Genomic DNA, 19,946 nt, shown 5'->3' with positions numbered 1-19,946 from the left:
AGCTGGGCCACCCTTAGACTTTATGACTGTTTGTGTTCTTTTAACAAATCAAAGTAAGGGTTACAATGAAGAAAAGGGTTGCCATAACGGCCACAAAAAAGATGAAAGGGGAGTGGAGAGAGACTCTCGACTTGTCTTACTTTGTAATGAGCAGAGAAGCTCAAGACTTCGAACCATTTATTACAGTCCACAACATATTTCAAGAGTTGTGCTTCAGAGCAACAGAGGCGAGCTTTGGGGGAACAGTCTGTTTTTGCCCACAGCAGTGTTTTACATCCAGACAAATGAGGAGCTGGCAGGAAAATAATGAGAGATGGCGTGAGAGAGCGAGAAAAGAGAGATGCAGACACAAGTGAAAGAGGGTTAGCCTTTAGCCAAGAACAGGGTCTTAAAAATTAATACAGTGATCAGAATTCATCCCAAGAGCACTGAATAATTGAGAAGGAGAACAGATCGTGCAGAGATGGCATGGGTGGTGAGGATGCCAAAAAATCATTGGACATTTGTGCATTTCTTATTTTTCTGACTTGACAGCCATTTTGTACTAAGAAGTCTGTGCTGTACACAAGAAAACACACCGGATACTTCTCAATTTGCTTATCTCTACACACCTCTGATTCAATAGATTTGGACTTTCTTGTCTTGTATTCTGCACCAATCAAAAGAAATTTCAGTGCTTATAAAGACAATGAAAGAAAATGCTGGAACAGTCTAAGAAATAACTTCTATGGTTTTATGTGAAAACATTTGCTTGCTACAGCTGTGAATGAGCTGAACAACAAAAACAGCTCTTAAATAAAAAGAAAAATTAGAAATTTGTGAATGAATATTTGCCTTTTCACAGGTTTTGAGGATGTTATTGATTGTAGCTGCTTTAAGGGAAACACAGGAGATTGAGTGGAAGAATTCAACCTGAACGCTAGCCAACATCTTCACACTGACCCATCATCACTGAATGCTAGATCATATTCATCAGCCACATGAACATCATAATTTTTGGGTGGCTTTTTGGCCTCTTCAAACATTTCCTCCAAAACATCTACTGGTTGGAAAAGGAAGTAGAACAGAACCTGGAAGTTTCTTCTATCTGGAGCAGGTGGGCTCACACAAACCATCGCCCCCTTTAGCCTTACAGCCTGAGAGACCTCCATTGGGAATCACAGCCAGAGGGTTGCTGTAATACACTAATTTAGAGCAAAGCTTGTTAATTTGGTCCCTCTGTCCCCCCCCCCTTTGCCTTTTTGGTTGAGTTCCTACGCCTTGGTACTGTTCCAGATCTGAGAGGATTTCTGATCACGTACAGCTCACGCACCTGCAAACTCGACAAACCTCCCCACTCTCTTCCCCCCCAGCTAATCTTTTTTGGTATTTTCTGCATATTATAGGAGTTTCTTTTTTCCTAGACGTTAACGAGTGCTTAAACTTGTACCAGTCACGGCTTGCAGTTGTTCCAGTGGTGAACCAGTTTTTTTTTTTTTGTTTTTTTTTTTAATATGTTGCTATTGTTGGTTGGAAACCTGTGTTTAAATTCAACGGCTGTGGCTCACTGCTTCATTTGAACACTGAGTGTCTGCAAAAGGCCATCAATTACGCAAGGACTTTGAAACTAATATACAGTATGTACCAAAAGACCTCATGTTGACACTGATCGCTGCTTGTTGCAGCCTGAGGGATCTTGTAAAGATTTATGTAATGTCCTAGAAGTCTAATGAGTAAAACTAATTTCAGACTCCTGCAGAGACTCAATCATGAACCCTGTTGATAAGATTGAACATGACCAGACAAATGCACAATGAATAATATGTCTGAGCATGTCTGTACAAGAATGTATGAGTGTGTGGCAGGTTTAAGGAACACAGATACACACAAACAAACACACACACACACAACTAATTATAGCACATATGTTATGCACAGCTGCAGATATCTCTTAGTCTCAAATGAGAATGTGACATAACTAGGTCTTGGTCACTGATGGGTGGCAACTGGAAGCCTGCTGCAGTAGGATTAAGTAACACTAAAGCGCAAAGTTCAATCAGTCAGGACGACTTGGACAACACATACACCCACCACTGCACTTGCACACACATATACAAACAGGTGCACCTAATCTTTATCTTATGCAAACAGTCAGTGTTATGTGCTATTCTGATGTGCAGGTGGCATCCCAATACTGTGCTGTGGCCTTCCTCATAACACATTTCAACAGCAGTGGAGCTGGCCATCTAGGAGATAACAGGTGCAACACTAGAGCTGTAAAATGTTCAACTTATTTTTGATTTCCATTTACACGTGCACATAAACACCTGATTCCTCGGGCAGAAGAACTGTTTGTGACCAATGGAAAAAGATAAGAGCAAAAATTAAGCAACCGGACTGAAAGTTCCTCCCTAGAAAGGTAAACATACAATAGAGTTATGTACCATGAACTCCCTTAGTACAGTACAGTCTCTTCCTTATTGTGTAAGAACGAGTGAGTGACCACACAGTGTGTTTCTATTTACGGCATATCCAATTGCCTCTCTTGGTTAAAGACAATCTAAGGTGATAGAAGTGTTATCTCGACCGTCTTAACCTACTTCTGCTGGGCCCGATGGTTATCTGACAAAGATATGAAGTAGAATGACGTCGTTTAGGACCTGTTAGAGAAACCCCATGGGGATTATTGTTCAACAAATCTCTTCAACAAAAGGCGCTCTGGCTCCAAAATCTGTAGATGTTCAAACTCAAGCTGAGTGTAGAGGTGAAACTTTAGTCTCTGAGAGTGAAACAGAGCACGGAGCAGGCTCTGAAATAGTTTGCATACAGAGGTAGCTCACTGAAATTCTGGCATCACAATCTGCCCTTAGTTAGCCCTTTACTAAAACTTTACGGCAGCTTGTGGCACGGACAGGCCTGAATGGTGGATGTTGGAGCTGTAAATGCATCATTCTGCAGAATCTGGATTTAAACCTCATAAAGATAACTCTCTGCTAGAAAGAGCTTGTCCTGAAAAGAGTATTTTAGAAGAAGGCACAGAACATGAGCTCTAGCAAAGATTTCCAGACAGGCCATGTTTAACACCTATAGCTCTGAGAGTCGGGCCCTCATGCCCAAAATTCCTGGAGTAACAAGCCTGCATGGTGACACTGACTCTGGCCTTGACTTGGAGGATCTAGACACCAACACCTTTTTTTTCTTTTTTTTTTTTGAGAGGTGGTTATGGTAGTGCGTGTGTCTGTGTGTGTGAGGGAGGGGGGAGTGGCTTCTCTGCATAACAAAACCTGAGAAGCCCCAGCAAAATGCGGCTCTATATCCCATGAGACTAGACTTTCAGATATAACGGTTAATCTCTGCTCTCTGACCTTTAGCGCCGACCTCCTACTCTGTTCCACAGATCCCATATGTCTCTCTGATGATCAGATCAATGGCTTTGAAAAGATACCTTAGCCTTTACAGCTCACAAAAACCCAGGGCCAACTAATAGTTATGTAATTCCCTCAGGACTGGATCAGCAACCTTGGCAGTGGCCTACCTGACCCAAGAGACTGACAGTTTCCTACCAAAGTTTACATAACAAATAAGAAATAGGCTAAAGCTTTTGTCCTCACAGCAGTGGAACAAACAAGTTGCTTCTTCTAAAATAAAGGTATAAAGTCATTACAATGACGACCACAAAATAGGAAACTGCGAATCAAACTAGCATTTCATAATGGGGGGTTACGTACAAAGCAAAGGTCTTCTTAGAAAGAACAAGTTTCCAAACAGGATTAAAGCTAAACTGTTGTGTTTACATTCAGCTTCTTGGCTCATTAATAGATTAGCTGCTGTACACTAGTTGTCTTATGTAACTGTATCATTCTATGAGCGTCTTAAATAGGATTGCATCACTCCAAGTAGGCCACTGGGTTTCCAGACAAACCAGTTAATGTTTGTTTGCTATAGTTGTAAACCCCAACACAATATCACTCAAAATAAGAGCATAATAAAAAGAAGAAAAAAACCAGTCTGATGCAGTTCATTAACATTTTCCTGACCTTATGAAGATGCCCTGGTTTACATTCAAAACTCCTGCTTTGTTTAAGTTAAAAGATAATGTGAAATGTGGTAATCAAATCCCATTCTGCTTCAAGGAATTTATGATCCCATAATGAGGCCCGGATGTATTTATTCCTCATTTTTCCTCCGATTTGTGACTGCTCTGCAATTTCCATTAGTATGATAATGAGGTATAATGAGAGCCAGACTTTCCAAATAGAAGCTGTAAAAAATTCGACAGGGCAGGCATAACTGTATACGTGCCAGTGTGTCTCTCATTGTGTGTGTATATGTCAGTGGGTTTGCAAGCCACATGCTTTTTTGTTTTTGTTTTGATGGAGGAAGGAGGGGGTCTGGGTGGGTGCTGGAGCGGCTCTTACCTTCCATCCTGCAGAGCTGTTGCTGTCGCCTTTGTCTTTGAAGTAGGGGATGGATCTCACCATCCAGTCATAAATCTGGGACAGTGTCAGTCTCTTGTCTGGCGAACTTTCGATGGCTTTGGTTATCAGGTCGGCGTAGGAGAGATTCCCCCACGCGTTGCGGCGAGATGAAGCTTTCCTTGGGGTCTGCGCAGCAGCCAAGCTGCTGGGAGTCAGAGCCCCGGAGGTGGCCGCCGGGGAGTGCGTGGAGAGCGGCGAGCCTCCGCTCTCATGGCCGGGAGAAAGGAGCGCTCCATCGGCAGCGGGGCTGCTGCTGCTCTGCTCCTCCGTGGCCATGCCAGAGCCATTGACACCGATGGTCGTCGGGGTTGCATTGTCCTCCTCGTCATCTTCTTCCTCGGGGATGATGTCCGTGTCGTTGCTCTCTGGTTTCACGGCGCTGGGGTCTGGTCGTGGAAGCGGCCAGGTGCAAGATCTGGGCCGCTTTTTGGGCTCAAAGTCCGGGTCGATGACCACGTCCAAGTCCTTGTGTGCGTCGGGGAGCGGAGCCTCGGCCATTATCTCCAGCTCCAGACACAATCTCGTCCCTGCTGACTGCTGATAAAAGTTATATGACAACAAACGAAGAGCTGTCAAAGTCGCGTCCCATGAATGCGCGCTCCCGTCCTTTTGTTGCTATTTAACACCAGCGAAGTCCACAGCCGAGAGAAACTTGCTTATTGACGCCTGTTGAGAATATAACAAGGGAAGAATAAACAAAGCCAGAGTCAAGTTAAAATCCAGCATAGGCTATAAAGGACTAATAAACAGCAGAGTCCGAGTGTGTGGCCTAACACACACACACACACACACACACACACACACACACACACACACACACACACACACACACACACACACACACACACACACACACCGATGAAGCGTCTAAAACATCTAAACTGGTTTAAATGAAGAAATGTTCATCTCTCTCAGCCTCACTTCTTTGACAGTCATTAATGGGAGCTCTACATACAATCCCATCATTATGCAAGAATATAAAACCACCTACCAGCGATCATTGTGTGAAGAGAAAGTGTAAAACTATCTTATTTCTCTGAGAAATAAATCCTCCTCAACACTAGAAATGAATTCGCTACCTTGTGCTGCCAGTCTGCGCTCCCTTGTAACACACACAAAAAAAGAGCAAAAGAGACTAGATCCCGGGTTGTCCAAAGCCACGTCCAGATGCCATCTTGACTCTCTTCTCCTTCACTCCTCTTCTGCGCTCTGCGATAGAGACAGATAAGATGTGTGCAGGGGCAAGTCGGTGTCGATGTGGAATAAGACTGCCACCTCACTCTAGGTTACTACTGTATCTCGATTTGCGTTACACACACGCTCATGCACACACACACACACGCACACTCTCGTTACGTCCGCACACTGGCGCGCACACACAAGCGTACATGTCGATCAAGGACCAGCCCCCTGAATCCTCCGCACGGGATCGCCTTTTAAAGAGACACTGCAGCCTTGCGTACAGGTGGAGAGAGACTGCTGGGACACGTCCTGACATGTTGGTGATGTGCACAGACATGAACGGACTGAGCAGCAAAAGAAAGGAGGAAAAAGTCTAGATAAGAGTTCATTTAAGTGACAACTTTACTGCTACAGGGAAAGTGTGCTGGTCCAACAGAGGTACACAAGTATACCTTGTTGTGTTTGTGCGATTATTGTTGCCGTTGTTAATGTGAAGATGTGTGTTTTAGTCTTTTAATGAATGGATTGAATTGCATTGCATATATTTAACTTTTTTATTTATTTTTTTTTTTTTTAAATTTATTACTTATTTTTGGGCCTACAGACCACATACAGAATGAAAAGACATATTCAGACAATAACCTAAAAAGTAGATTATTTGATATCTTTTTGAGGAAAATACAGACATGTAAGCAATTTTTGCTATAAAAGGAAAAGAACTGCCTAAATACAATCACATAAACCTGCAGTTTTTTAACAATAAACTTCACATGAGTGTGCATGCTTTTTGAACTACCTCATTTAAGATATCAAAGCTTTAGATGAGACAGCATGTGCTACCAGGAATGAACTTAATGATCATAGAGATCATTCCATAAAATATATCAATAGTAACTTATTACCTAATGACGTTTTCTAATGAAATATGATAGCGAATCCTATTATAAAACATTCATCAGGATAAACTATATATATTCATATATATTCCTAATAAAACGAAACACTTTAAGAAATAATCAATGTTGGACCTTCAGTACCAGATTGTGCCTTTAATAAGAGCCAGGATGTCAATCAAGCCTGTCACAGACCACGCCCCCTCATGGAGTTCAGAATGACATCATCCTGATTATAAGCCAGATAAGGAGAAGAAGTGGATGGATGGCTAAGTGATCCTCCTGACCACCCTTCTCCTCCTCCTCCTCCTCCTGCCTCCTCCCCACCTTCACCGAGTCAAATCAGCCTCAACACGTTCTCTTTGTTTCATGCGTGCGTGAGGCGTGTGCTAGCCATTTCTGTGCAGGAATGTGCGTTGATGTCCGACTATGACAAAACAAAACAAAAATATTACAGCTTAGATTTGCCCTTTTTTGTTTGTTGTTGTCACAAAAACATCTTGGAACATTTAAGTGGCACTTGCGCTGAAGCTCATTCATTGCTCAGCACAGCTGCAAATACTGAATGAAATCATCAACAGAGCCACAATTAGCAAGCTTAAAAAAAAAATAAAAAAAAAAACCTCCAAAAGGACCTACATCTTTTTTTTCTTCTCTCCTTTGTGCTCACTGACACACATTTAACCAGACAGATCTGTGCCGCTCATACACTCATTTATAGCAGTAGTCTGGAGTCTTTACTGTACAGGATTATAGGAGATAGTGGCTCCACACATCCACACATTGTGCACTGGGTTTTGTTCCCTGCATATCAAAGAGAATACCTGATGCAGCAGTTTGGCTCCTGCAGAGTTAACCGCTCACTGGATGTACAACGGGAGGTTAGGGTGTCTGGATGCTTTGTGTTTGGATGCAAAAACGTTCACGTACAAAGACCGGCTGTGTCAAACAGTTAAAGAGAGTAAAGTTTTTTTTCTCCATGTTTAGATGACTTTATATCCATCTAAACCTTTAGACTGTCTCAATGAAAAAAATGCTTTAAGAATTTGAAGTCCTGCTTTTTCTTTAACTATAATCTTTGGATTTACTTATTTAAACTTATTGAAGCAGTTTTATTGGTTTTATTTTCATTCTTGGCATAGAAACATATCTGCTCATTTGACACAGTCTACTCATATATTTCCTTCATCTTACATCGCCTCAGTAAACAGTCATGTCTCCTTTTCTCAAGACTACAATACTGACACAAAAGCACACAATCATGCACATAAGCAACTTCTATTGAGTTAAAGGAACATTATAAAGGGCTTGTCCCCTGAAAACCTGATTGAAAAATTGCATCAGGACACAAATTGATTTCTATATACTCCCTGCTTCTATTAACAAGACAAAACGTGAGGCATCCACTATTCCGTTATGTCAGCATGTAATATTAAATCTATGGTCTGTAGAGGACGGAGACAATGACCACTCCTCTAAGTCAGAGTGAATCATCCAGTTAAGATAATCACAAAGCAGGGCGGTCATCTCTAGTTCTGTCTCATGCTTCCCCCTAAATAGCAAAATGCTTTGATTGGATTAAGGGGCTTCGGCATAGGACATTATTGATTTTTGTTTAATTTAAAGTTATGGTGGGGGAATGGGGGTGAGGGACTCAAAAGTGAATCAAAGACCATTAAATGATGCATGTCATGTGCATGTATCTGTGAAGAAACTCACAAACCTGCAGTGTCCCCTTGAATCTAATATGACGATACACTCACTCTGGCATATTTGGACTTGTTACATTTGATGCATGGTCAGTCTTTTCATACAAACAGTCTTATGATATGCTCTTTATTGAGATATTGTATTTGTTATTAAAGCATGCTGGTCCAGGCTCCAATGGTGCACCAGTATGACCTCATCTATAAATGGCCAACAATAAACCTTCAGGAATTGGTTGACCTCTGCTGCCACCTTCAGGCAAACTGAAGAACAACAAACACAATTTAATTTATTAATTATGACAAAAATATAGAAAAGGAAGAGACAGTATTCAGGATGGTTTTACATAATGTTAAAGCTTTAATGTTGAGTTAATTTTGAATTTAAAGACAATTGGTTGTTTAATTAAGGCAAGGAAACAATACTGTAGAAGTTTTTCTGTTTGCAAACCAAAACATTGCATAGCTCTATCATCTGCAGTTGCAACTAATATAAAATAAAAACCTAAACTACATATAAATGTGCAAAAACTGACAAAACATCTCAATGACATGATTTTTGCAAAAGCATGGATAGCTGATTGCAGCTGTATTAACTTGCATCTAATTATTCAGGATAAACCTTCCTGTTCAACTAGACTAAAGAGCAGTATTAAAAAAAGGAAAACAAAGTAACTAAAACCAGCTTTCTTTGGTAAAGAATCTTGAGTTGGAAAATGCTAATGCCAACAATTAAATAAATGGATTAACATAAACACATTTAAAAGCTATGCAGATCCGGAGTGACTCACAAGGACATCCCTTAAAAATGTAATCATTTTCACGATCAACCACTAGGTGGCACTAATCACATATAGTGATGGACACTTGGTCCCCCTTTTCTCTGAATGGAGCACTTGTTTGCCTGATATTTCATACACATGGGAGCGTTATCCATATTTACGTTCAAATTAACAGACCACAAGATGGAGAAAATACACATTTTAGAAACCAATTATTATTATTAGATAATTATTATATCAGTCTGTTACAGTTGTTAGATGTTCATGTGTCTCTTTCTGTAACTACGATCTCCCTCCATCCAGTAAGACTCAGTTTGCATCTCCCTCAGTCTAGAAACGGTCCTCTGGAAGGCAAAAATCTCTTCCTCGGCTGTGAACAGGGAGAGCCGCTCTGCCGCCTCCTGAAAAGAAGAATGGCAACTTAAACATTCAATCTAAATTAAAAAAAAACAGAGGTTACAGCTTACACATTACAATCAAAGGGTCAACTAATAACTCCAGCAGCCCTGCGCAATAAATCTGTGAACATGTTAAACAAACAAAACAACAACAAAAAAAATTCCAGAAAACAAAAAAATATTCTTTTTTTTTGGACACACACCTATTTACTTTGCTATGAGTAGCTATTATAGAAAATAAAAAAATAAGAAAGGGATGACATCTTACTCCGCTGAGGCCCAGGTCATCCAGCAGCTGTCGATCTCTCTCGTCTTCACCTCCAGTGTGGACAAAAAGCCGGTCTAAAGGAGCTGCTGCCAGCAAGATCAGTCTTACCTGGGAAGAGGGATGAATAAACAAGGGTTTGCGATCATGATTTTTAATGAAAACTACTGTCTATTTGTTTTCCTGGTGATTAACATTAAATAAAAAGATAACAAAACATTCCTTACTGTTTTTAAAATCAAATATTAATCAAAATATGGATTTGTGGTCAAATTGTAAAGATATTAGGCGAAGACTAACATTTGAAACTCCTGTGGCAGGGACTTATTATTTAACTGTGCAGGATGATGTAGCTATAGAGGGGGTTTGTAAAATCCCCACAGCAGTTTACAGGACAGAACAGCTAAACTCCTACCGCTTGTTGCTGCTGATTCCAGGCTAAAAGTGGAAGATGGACATGCTCAGTGGGAGACTTACATCAGGGGACAGTCGGTGCAATAAGGATGAGCAGGGTTTTAGTCGTTTCAGCTCATGAGAAAGAACTAAATACATGAAGTAAGGAGAAGACAGAGACCACCACAAGACCACAAAGCCAAAATTAGCAGAGCTTCTCCATACTTCTGCCAAGATCACTTTGGTTGCTATTCCTTCTGAGGTTTAACTTGACAAAGATTATTTGGAATTATGGTTTTATCAAATAATTTCCTTTCTTTAGTTTGTTATTCTATTCTATTCTATTCTATTCTATTCTATTCTATTCTATTCTATTCTATTCTATTCTATTCTATTCTACAGTAATTTAGCAGACACTTTTATCCAAAGCGACTTAGTGGCAGAAGTATCGCAGCATATAACAGCATACCAGAGTTGTTAATCATTTTTCTCCTTTTGTTTTAGTTTGGTGAATGATTTTCTATTGAGGAACTGAAAATTTGGTCTAACTTTTAGGCTGTTTTTCAGCAGAATACCTTGTTGTCATAGAAGTTGTCAATGAGGGTGGTGAAGCGTCTGGCCTGATCCTTCAGAGTCAGTGTCAGCATGGGAACGTGGCGGATGAATACGGTGTCAAAGAGCCGCGCCATCTCCAAGTAGTCACTGGCGCCTAGAGGCTGCAGAACGAGTGAGTAGGTTACATAAAGAAGTGAAGTCAGACTGAGCCTCTGCATCGGGACTTAACAGAGCAAACAGAATCAATAAAGAATATATACTTAGATACACAATCGGCCAACTGTACACTCTACATGCTCAGCCAGAAAAAAAAGGAGGGGGGGTATTTTGTGCAAAACACTTTTGCGTTTGTGATGTCCTTGGCTGGCTGTCATTCAGTTTGATTGCTCTTAAAATTAATGAGGACATGGTCAAATATCTCAGAAGGGGAGCCTTGATGCTCAGATGCCTTCCAAAACTCACCGTTGTTGATAATAGCTGAGAATTTACACACACGCACACTGTGGATTACTGCACCACATGGTTTAATGTGAGGCACAGCCGGCTTCTATAATCATAAAATAACCCCCCCCCCCAAAATTGTCTTTTTGACATTGGGGAGAAAATAGATTCAAGATGGAAGGCAAAGGCTTGGATAATACAAATACAGGGGAAGGCAGAAACAGGGCATTGAGGTATAATGACAAGAGGGGGGCTTTGAATTTGAGCAATTTCTGTTTGTGGAAGAGTGGATTTGAAGCATTAAGTAAGTTGACTGTGTAGGAGTAAAAAAAAAAAAAAGAAAGAAAAAAGACATACACACATGCATACACATACACACAGGAGAACATCCTTTTTGACATCACAACCAGTCCAATTAATTTGTCTGGAAAGGGAGAATCTGTCGTAACACTTTAAGCTACATATAACCAAACAGTTGTAACTGCAGCTGCTATGTGCTTTTACATGCACAACATGCTAACATTATCCAGCTTAAAATTCAGAAAAGGAACCGATGGAAACAATACTCACTCGACCACACAGCTCATCAAAGGTACAGTCAGCGACGGAGCCACAGGTCTTCTGAAGAGTCACATCTCTGCCCAGTACGGTGATCACCCGAGGACCCGTGGCTAAGGAAACACACACAGACAGCAATGTAAAATGCTCATGTTAGTACAGTTTTCATCATCCTGTCAAAAGCTGGTGATTATGTTAAAGTACATTTATTTGATGAGCAGCAAAGAAAAAAAAAAACAAAACAAGATGACATAGTGATGACATCGAAGCTTTGCAATTATTCTGGTGTGCAAAATTACAATTTTTTTTTTATACTATAATGGTTTTAAAACAGAAAATGGAAAGATGGAAAAAAAAAACCATCTGATGGCGTTATTAATAAATAAGCAGGGATTTAATAATACTATTAACTGTTCTTAGGCTAGGTCTAAAGTTAAAGAATTTCTCCCATTCCACTAGTTATTGAATGATAGTATGTATCTGAATTGATAAAATCAAGCTGCTTCTAAAAGTTGCAGGATTGTAACTCTTGAGGACTGGACTTAAAGCACCTTTGCTCTAGGATTCTGGTGAAAGGTTGAGTTACAGGAAGAAACTTACCATTTTCTGGTAAAAAATGCACTCATTTTTATTAAGATGTGTTAAAAGTTGCACTCAGTTATTTTTTAAATAATATGTAACACAGCATCTCAGATCTAATAGAAAAGCTGTTGCACCTATTCTTGCATGATTGATGTTAACTTTTAAGCTGTGTTGGTAACGTAAAATTGACAAAACATAGATGTGTTTTTAACATTTCTATGGCATTAAAAACAAATGTACGAAACAAGCCTTTTCAAAAGGATGCAAAACTAAAATGGCATCAGGTTCAATACGATTAAATAATTTTTTTTGTCAACTTTACAAATTTTTCAATGACCATTTAGGTAACATATTAATCTACATAGTGGACAGAATTAGAGCATTGCTTTAACTTCCTTACCACTCTTTTGTCGTAATGTGAGCTCCTTAAAGAGCGTGTCCAGGAAGGCCTCTGCACCCGGCTCCCAAGTGCTATACTCAACACACACACAGGCAGCAAAACACATAGCCAATAATAGGATATGAAATTAATAATGCTGAAGTGGTAGCATGAAACGGTGGCAGCAAGCAGAGCGTGGTTGTGGGGGCACTTAGCTTTTCACTCCATCAGCAAAAAACCCAGGATGTTAGGCTCTAAACAAGAGTGTCAGGCTGTGAATGAGACTGTGTGTTTGTGCTCTTGTGTTTGAACAGCAGGTAAAAAAGTGTTATGTGCTCTATTTACATACAGTGAAAGGATGAACACTTTTTGGCTGCATGTGCATGCACTCCATCATGTAATGAGGGAAACAGAAAACTAGCTTTTAAAGCTCTGCCATTTTCTCATGTTCTATTGATTCATCTTTTATTCCTTTCAGGCTTCCCATAAGGTAACGCAGGTCTTTATAAAACTCCCTGCCCGTTTCTATCTATTTATGCCTCTGTTTGCCTTCTCTTCCTGTTTTTCTTTTGAATTTAATTGATTCATGCAAACATTTACTGAGTGTGAATTCTTGTGTGCATGTTGGCGTCAATGTCTCACAGCTGAACCGAACTGTAAACTGTCAGGAAAAAGCAACCAGTGAAACAGCATGTGGGTTTGTTTGTGTATGTGAAAACGTGTGTCTTACAGGTAGTACAGTTTTCCAGCTGCAGTCTTGTCCAGTCCCCTGTAGTCGATGCCAGAGTCCAGGCAGATGGTGCAGCAGTGTTCCTGTACATACAAACATCACATACAGGAAAATACATTTTTATTTTTTTATTTGGGGTGTTCATGTGGTTTACAGTCACAATATTAAGAAATGCTTTCCATGAGAGGATTTTAACCCTGTCATACTGTATGCATCATATTTGATGTATAGTTTCTGAGATCTTTAGCATCATTTTATGGTAAAGACTTGTCTCGAAACCCTTGTACTTTCACAATCTGATACTTCTGATCTATCTATCTATGTATGTATATATATATATATATATATATATATATATATATATATATATATATATATATATATATATATATATATATATAATTTTTTTTCTTTTCAATTTTTAAGGGAATAAAAAAAAGACTTCAGATCAGAAAAATTAAACTTTTCTTAAATTTTTCTTGGGTAGGACTGGGGTTGAAACCTGATCGAAGTGTAGCTACATTTTCCATTGCACATAACGCTGGATTTTCCCAAACGAGACTTAAAACTTCTATCATAATAACGTTTTCCAAACAATTTTTTCTTTGCCTGCAGATGGAGGTGCGTCTGTAGCAACATGTTGCCCTGTGAAGACTTTCATCTGACATGTGTCGCTGCATGGTGTACACAGATAAATGTACAATGTTGACATAGTAACATATAAGGAAGAGGAGGGATAATATGTAAATTTCAAATGATGGAAATTTAAGTAGCAAAGTAAAAAGGAAAAAAAAAGGTAATTATATGGTCTCAGGATGCTTTCATTCTCCCACTTGTCCTCATTTCTGCTCCAAAAATCATAGTACAAATGGAAAAATATAATACAGGGTTTGTTTGTAAAGGTAAGTGTACAATACGTTATAGGTCAGAATAATTTTCTTTTCTTTAAAAAGGGACAGATCTACTGTTTTCTCAGCTAAAACAATTAAAGAAGGAAGCACTGAAGCTCCTTACCTCAGTATTTCGATTTAGTTCTTATTATGGCTGCTACTTTCAAACTTCTCTGTCATTTCAATAACGTAAGAAATTTTCCAAAAGCAATAAATAAGTAAATAACTATAATCAGACCATTGGCTTCTCCAGGCTCCAAGCTCTTCTCTAGTTTCTCATCTTTCATTAGTTCCTTTAGTAAAAACTGTACTGTAGGTTTTCCTTTGTTCTGTCGCATCCTGGCTGTTGTTTGGTTCTGTATCATTCTGTGTTGAACTTGCTGACAAATGTACTCATGACATGTTTCCTTGTCAGACTGGGAAACCTCTTATGCAGTTTTATCTCCAGCTTTTTTGTGTATCTGCTGTTAAATAACTAACAATACTTGGATTTCTAGATGACACCTGAAGGAAGAATAACAGTTATGATAAGTTCACTGCTATAATAAGACATATTATCAGCATATAAAACTTGTCAATCAATGTTTTTTGCAGTTTAAATACATAAGTGCAGAAAATATGTAACGTGAGCTTTGGCATCATCTCGTAGATTTAGATTTGAGTGGCATGAAAGTCTTTGTTACAGTAAACAGCAGTTTCTTCTGAAGTTTTGTGTAGAAACTTTAGATTTCATGTTACCACAGTAGATTAAATATGATCGTCTTACATGTCACACTGTCACCATGTCTTGCTATTGTATTGCCAATTTAATAAAACATTTTAACACTTTTGCAGATCTCTTCTCCCTACAGAACAAGTATAGTAAGAAAGGGAGTGCTTTAAGTCACATTCCTTTCATCACAAATAATTAAATGGACAAAGAGCAAACACTGTATGGACAATAAAATGATGAGGCAGCACAGAAAGCAGCACACTTCTTTCAATCCCCTGACAGTTCTTAGATCCAGTGTCACTTTTTCATGATTCTTTTGAGCTACACCATTGTTCTGCAGACACTCAAATGCATTCCCGCTAGAGTGAACCTGTGATGCAGAGTTTAAACTTTTCCAGATAGTGTAAAACGTCAACAGGATTTATGTCAGGGAGTGCTGCGCAAACTATAATCATCATCTCCACTATTCTATCAAAGAAAAGCGAGGAATTGCATATCATTCCGTGCAAGCCATCAACGACTGACTGAGTATTCAGCGACAGCTCCATTAAATTATGAAATCAGTGAATTTCTGCCACTGGCCTCCTTAAGCTGCAGGATAATTAGTAATCATCACAAAGCAAAGGGATGGAAATACTCTATTCTTCTCTGCTGTCAACTTTTTATCTCCGTGTCCGCTCACACAAACGGGGTTCCTACTCTGAGCCAATTGGCTGAATCAGGCTTAATAACAACCTGACAAACTCGCCCTCCCCCACGCACAAAAGGGAGGTGTCATTTCATCAACCTTCTGTGACCCCCACCAACCGGTAAATAGTCCCTCCAAAAAGAAAAAAAAAACTTGTCACTATTGCCGCCACATCATTAGAATCTCAGCTTATCTTTCCCCCTGCCATCTTCTCCCCCCTCCCTTTGTGAACAGTGTCTACCTACAGTAAAGACGGCTGATGGAGGTACAAATAGGAGAGGGGAAAAGAAGGAGGAATGGAAACACAATCAGAGATGATGATTCCATTGGTTATTTATAATCAGATGAGGCTGAGGCCCTGCAGGTCATTACTTGATTATCCATCTTGAGGGGATTGTCAAGTCCTCACTCCTTCAAGATTTCCTCCGCCTACACATTGTGGTCTTTCACCCCCACCCCCCAATACACCCTCCCACATCAGTTCATCATACTCCTCTTACAGTCAGTCTCCTTTGCAACTTTCAGTCTTATATCTTAAATCCTTTTGTACAGTTGCAAAACGTTGACTAGACAATGTGTTTTTTTTTACAAGTGTGTGCAGTCCTCAAACTGTTATGGCAATGAACCAATCAGCTGATTGATCAGGTTAATACATGCTTGCTGAACAAAACAAGGAATTTAACGGCAGCATGGGGAATCGTGCAGAACTTCTGCATACTTACGAAATTTTCTGCCTTTCTGTGTTCATTTTCGAGCTGAAACCTTTTGTGAGTTGACAGAATATCAAAAGGTCGGATGAGACACTTTGAAATTTGTTTATTTTAAAAAGAAGCTGACTGATTAAATACATAATTAAGTGTAATATCGGGTTGTTAGTCCAGATGTGTGAAAACAAAGCAGATGTGAAGCAGGGGTGTGGAAAGAAGCCTCAGAAATGTGGGGTTTCACCATTTTTAACTCAGACAAAAGACACAAGATGATAGACATGAGAAACTTTAAAAGAAAGTCATGCAAACACATGTAGCTCCAATCTGGTCATTGTCCGAGCTGTCCACTGCTTTCTCTGGATAGCCATTTAGCATAAAAACAGAGTGGCATTTTCTTCTTTTTTTAAAAAAAAAATCTCTCCTGCTTCAACTCCCCTCTTTGCTCACTCCCTCTGTGACATATCTCTCTCCTTTACTCCTCAAAAAGTTGCTTTTGAGTTTTACAAAGAGTGCGGTGCCATTGAGCTGCAACAAAAGCCAAGGATAGCTGACTATTGGGCCCTGATGAGGTCCACTCCCTCATTACCCGACAGCAGAAAACATTTGATGCTTTTTTTTGTTTGGCCTGGAGAATTGACCAGCCCTCAAAGAAATGCAGGGTGGGATGGCTGAAAAAGAGACGAAGGGGGGAGAGAGAAAGAGAGAGAGAGGCTAAGGGGGGAGGAGGGGTAAAGGTTGGCGTTCATTCAGCCATGTGTGTCTTACAGACTTGTGTGGAGGGACAGAAGAAAAGTGGGAGGAGGGAGGGTAGGGATAGAAGGGTCGAGAGAGAGACAGGGCAGAAAAGAGAGACAGCTTAAAACACTGCCTTTATACTGGCAAGTTCTGGACGACTCTTCTGACATCAAAGTGTTCTCACTAACTAGGGAGCTGCTGTGTGTGTGTGTATGTGTGCGTGAGCAAGAGAGCTGGGGGTTTATCTGGTGATTTTATTCATTCCTTGGCAGTGGGGTGGGGTGGTGGTGGTACGTGACAATTTGAACACCCTAATTACACCTAATGATCTATTCCCTTAAAGTGTGACCGCCATGGGCCAGTGATGGGCTGTTCAGCGGGGTCGTTCTCACAACCTCCCCCTGCCTCGGTTGCTCCTCTTGGGGAAACATCCTGCGAGCTACAGGCCCCACCTTTTGTGATCCAGGACCCCCCAACAACTAGACCCTCCACCCTGGACACCTCTTGAGCTTCGCTGGCTCAAAGCTGAACCAAACTGAAACCCAGGGTTGGCTGTGGCTCTTGCACCTGGCCGACAGAGGCGTTGCAAGTTGGTAGCCACGAGCAGAGATGTAAGAAAAGGGCTCTGTGTTCTTAAGCAAATGACAAGGACTAAAAGGTTCAAAGTCTGTAATGGAGTAGATTTGACAATAATGTCTTCACTGAAGGGCATGAGTATCCATACGGAGGTGAAAAATATCCATTTTTTAATTATTAAAAGTGTTTAAAAGGAAAAAACACAAGCATGGAAGTGAAGTTGGAGAAAAAAAATTTGCAATTTGTTAATATGCAAAAAACAAACAAACATCTTTTATACTCTGCAGAAACAAACACACTAACAGTTTCCATGTGAAGGCTTGCATTTCAGTAAATCAGCATCTACAGAAAGAGGTTTGTCTTGTTCATGCATTGTAAATTGAACTGCCTGGAAAGAATTTATCAACAGAGCAACACACTTTCCACTGTAGCCTTGTGGACACACATAGTACAACATATTTGTAAGGTGTTATATATATATATATATATATATATATATATATATATATATATATATATATATATATATATATATATATATATATATATATATATATATATATATATATATATATATATATATATATATCAGAAGTCAATAGTTAAATAAAGACATCAACTGAGGCGGACAGAGGTGGTGGCTTAACCTTTACCATTGCAGCTCAGGTGATGAGGAGGAGAGGTCAGGGGCTATTTTTACATGTTAACACCCTCATTCTCTCCTGCACTCGCTATAGAAACTCACTCTGGCATGCAGATGCAAGACCGATCCCCATACAAGACTTCTGCTCCCTTCAAGCATTATATCAATCTGTTAAGGGTCAGCTAGTTAGTATGTCACCTCGCTAAAGCACACTTTAACTCTGCAGAGAAGCCCACCATAAAGAAGGCAATGCACACCCTCAAAAAACAAAAAACAAAACAAAACAAAAAAAAAACCCGACCCCAAAAACCAGATGGCCTCACAAAGGGGAACATGGTACCCTGAAAGAAAGGAGGTAGTACAGGGCAGAGAGGAACAACAGGCATTCAGGGCCTTGATGAGGGTGGATTAGAGAGGGCAAGGGTGTTACTGGGAGGGTGTGTGAGGAGAAGGATAACTCCAAGACTTCCCCAATTGCAGTGCATTTGCATTTGTGTGTGACTGAAGTTACCATTTTAAATTCAGCCCCATCACAATGTGCTTCAGTTCATTTTCAATAAATGGTTAAAGAACAATAAAGATTATGTTCAGAACAAAACCAGTGATGAGCTCTGGAGCAGTAACTGAATGAAAAATGTTACACATTCCTAACTCAACATGCCGATGGAGCCATTTTATGCAGCACTAATTGGAAAAAGTAATCAACATGATATTTTCAGTGCTATTGTTGTACTCTTAAAAACTATTTTATTCAAATATTTCGAGAGCGCCATGAGTGCAGATTTTCAATGTTCCAGTTACAAAGAAGCGTTCATCTGCTGCTTGATGTCAGTGTCAATAAACCTTGGCTGAGGGAAGGCTACACATCTTCTGTAAAAACATGAATTTATAGGTATAATCCAGGATTAATCCAGAATCCATTGCACTCATGAACCATGAACAACTCAGCTGTAAACGTAACAAGACATTCATTCATGTGAAACATTTAGCTGATTCTTATCATTTAAAGCCTAAGAAAAACTGGGGAGAAAAGTCAGCTTTTTAAAGTCTGCAGTCTTTATTTGGCCCTATTACAACATTTGGGAGAGAAATAAGTTCACATATGTTTTTTTAATCATTTGTTACCATGTGAAATTACTGTAGTGTAGTATTCTGCTTCCTAGTATCCATTGGGGGGCAGGAGGTAAGTATCAGATTGTGTACAACAGGGTTTTTAGCAAAGTTTCCATAATAATGTGATGCTAAATGTCTCAGAAACTGTATGTTTCAAATATGATACTTTTGGTTTTATAGGGTTAAAGTCAGTTTCAGAAAATGAAGCCAAAATAGAAAATTCTTAAACCTGCATTTTAGCTAATGGCCAACAGGGGGAGACTCCTGTAGGACACCTGGCAATGGGAATATAGGCATAAGAAAACCTTTTTTCTTTTTCTGGTCATTTGTTTCAAGTTTTTTCTTGAAAAACTGCACTGGACTCCTGAAAAGTTGTTGAGATGTTCTGGAGCAGTGACATGTATCTGCAGTGTTCATGAGGATGTGTGAGCTCTTGAGTGTTTGCCCTTTTTCTTGACTTGTATGCAGCTCTCTGCTCGCTCTCCACAGTTGAGGATACATGCAGTTAGATGCAATACTCATTTCAACAAAAACCATAAATAACTGAAATATAACTAGACA

At 39.7% G+C, this 19,946-nt stretch overlaps 2 protein-coding genes across 3 annotated transcripts in view; both read right to left on the bottom strand.

The window, feature by feature from the left end:
- Positions 1-5,780, bottom strand: part of foxo3b (forkhead box O3b) — a 42,893-nt gene extending 37,113 nt beyond the window's left edge. The window contains exons 1-2 of one of the 2 annotated variants that reach the window (XM_079255471.1): positions 5,449-5,780; positions 4,398-5,123 (exon numbers count right to left, since the gene is read on the bottom strand). In XM_079255471.1, the coding sequence (XP_079111597.1) occupies positions 4,398-4,955 (558 nt within the window). In that variant the 5' untranslated portion in view covers positions 4,956-5,123; positions 5,449-5,780. The remainder of the gene's footprint in view (positions 1-4,397; positions 5,124-5,448) is intronic. The other variant, XM_079255472.1, reaches the window with a different exon arrangement.
- Positions 5,781-8,644: 2,864 nt separating this feature from the next.
- afg1lb (AFG1 like ATPase b) overlaps positions 8,645-19,946 on the bottom strand; it is a 30,085-nt gene continuing 18,783 nt past the window's right edge. The window contains exons 8-13 of the mRNA XM_079256047.1: positions 13,322-13,404; positions 12,613-12,683; positions 11,643-11,743; positions 10,652-10,792; positions 9,687-9,794; positions 8,645-9,421 (exon numbers count right to left, since the gene is read on the bottom strand). Of these exons, the coding sequence (XP_079112173.1) occupies positions 9,275-9,421; positions 9,687-9,794; positions 10,652-10,792; positions 11,643-11,743; positions 12,613-12,683; positions 13,322-13,404 (651 nt within the window). The 3' untranslated portion in view covers positions 8,645-9,274. The remainder of the gene's footprint in view (positions 9,422-9,686; positions 9,795-10,651; positions 10,793-11,642; positions 11,744-12,612; positions 12,684-13,321; positions 13,405-19,946) is intronic.

Source organism: Telmatherina bonti (assembly GCF_933228915.1).
Source record: "Telmatherina bonti genome assembly, chromosome: 16".
Lineage (NCBI taxonomy): Eukaryota > Metazoa > Chordata > Actinopteri > Atheriniformes > Telmatherinidae > Telmatherina > Telmatherina bonti.
Note: the sequence above shows the minus strand (reverse complement) of the source record. Positions and strands in the feature narration are given on the sequence as shown.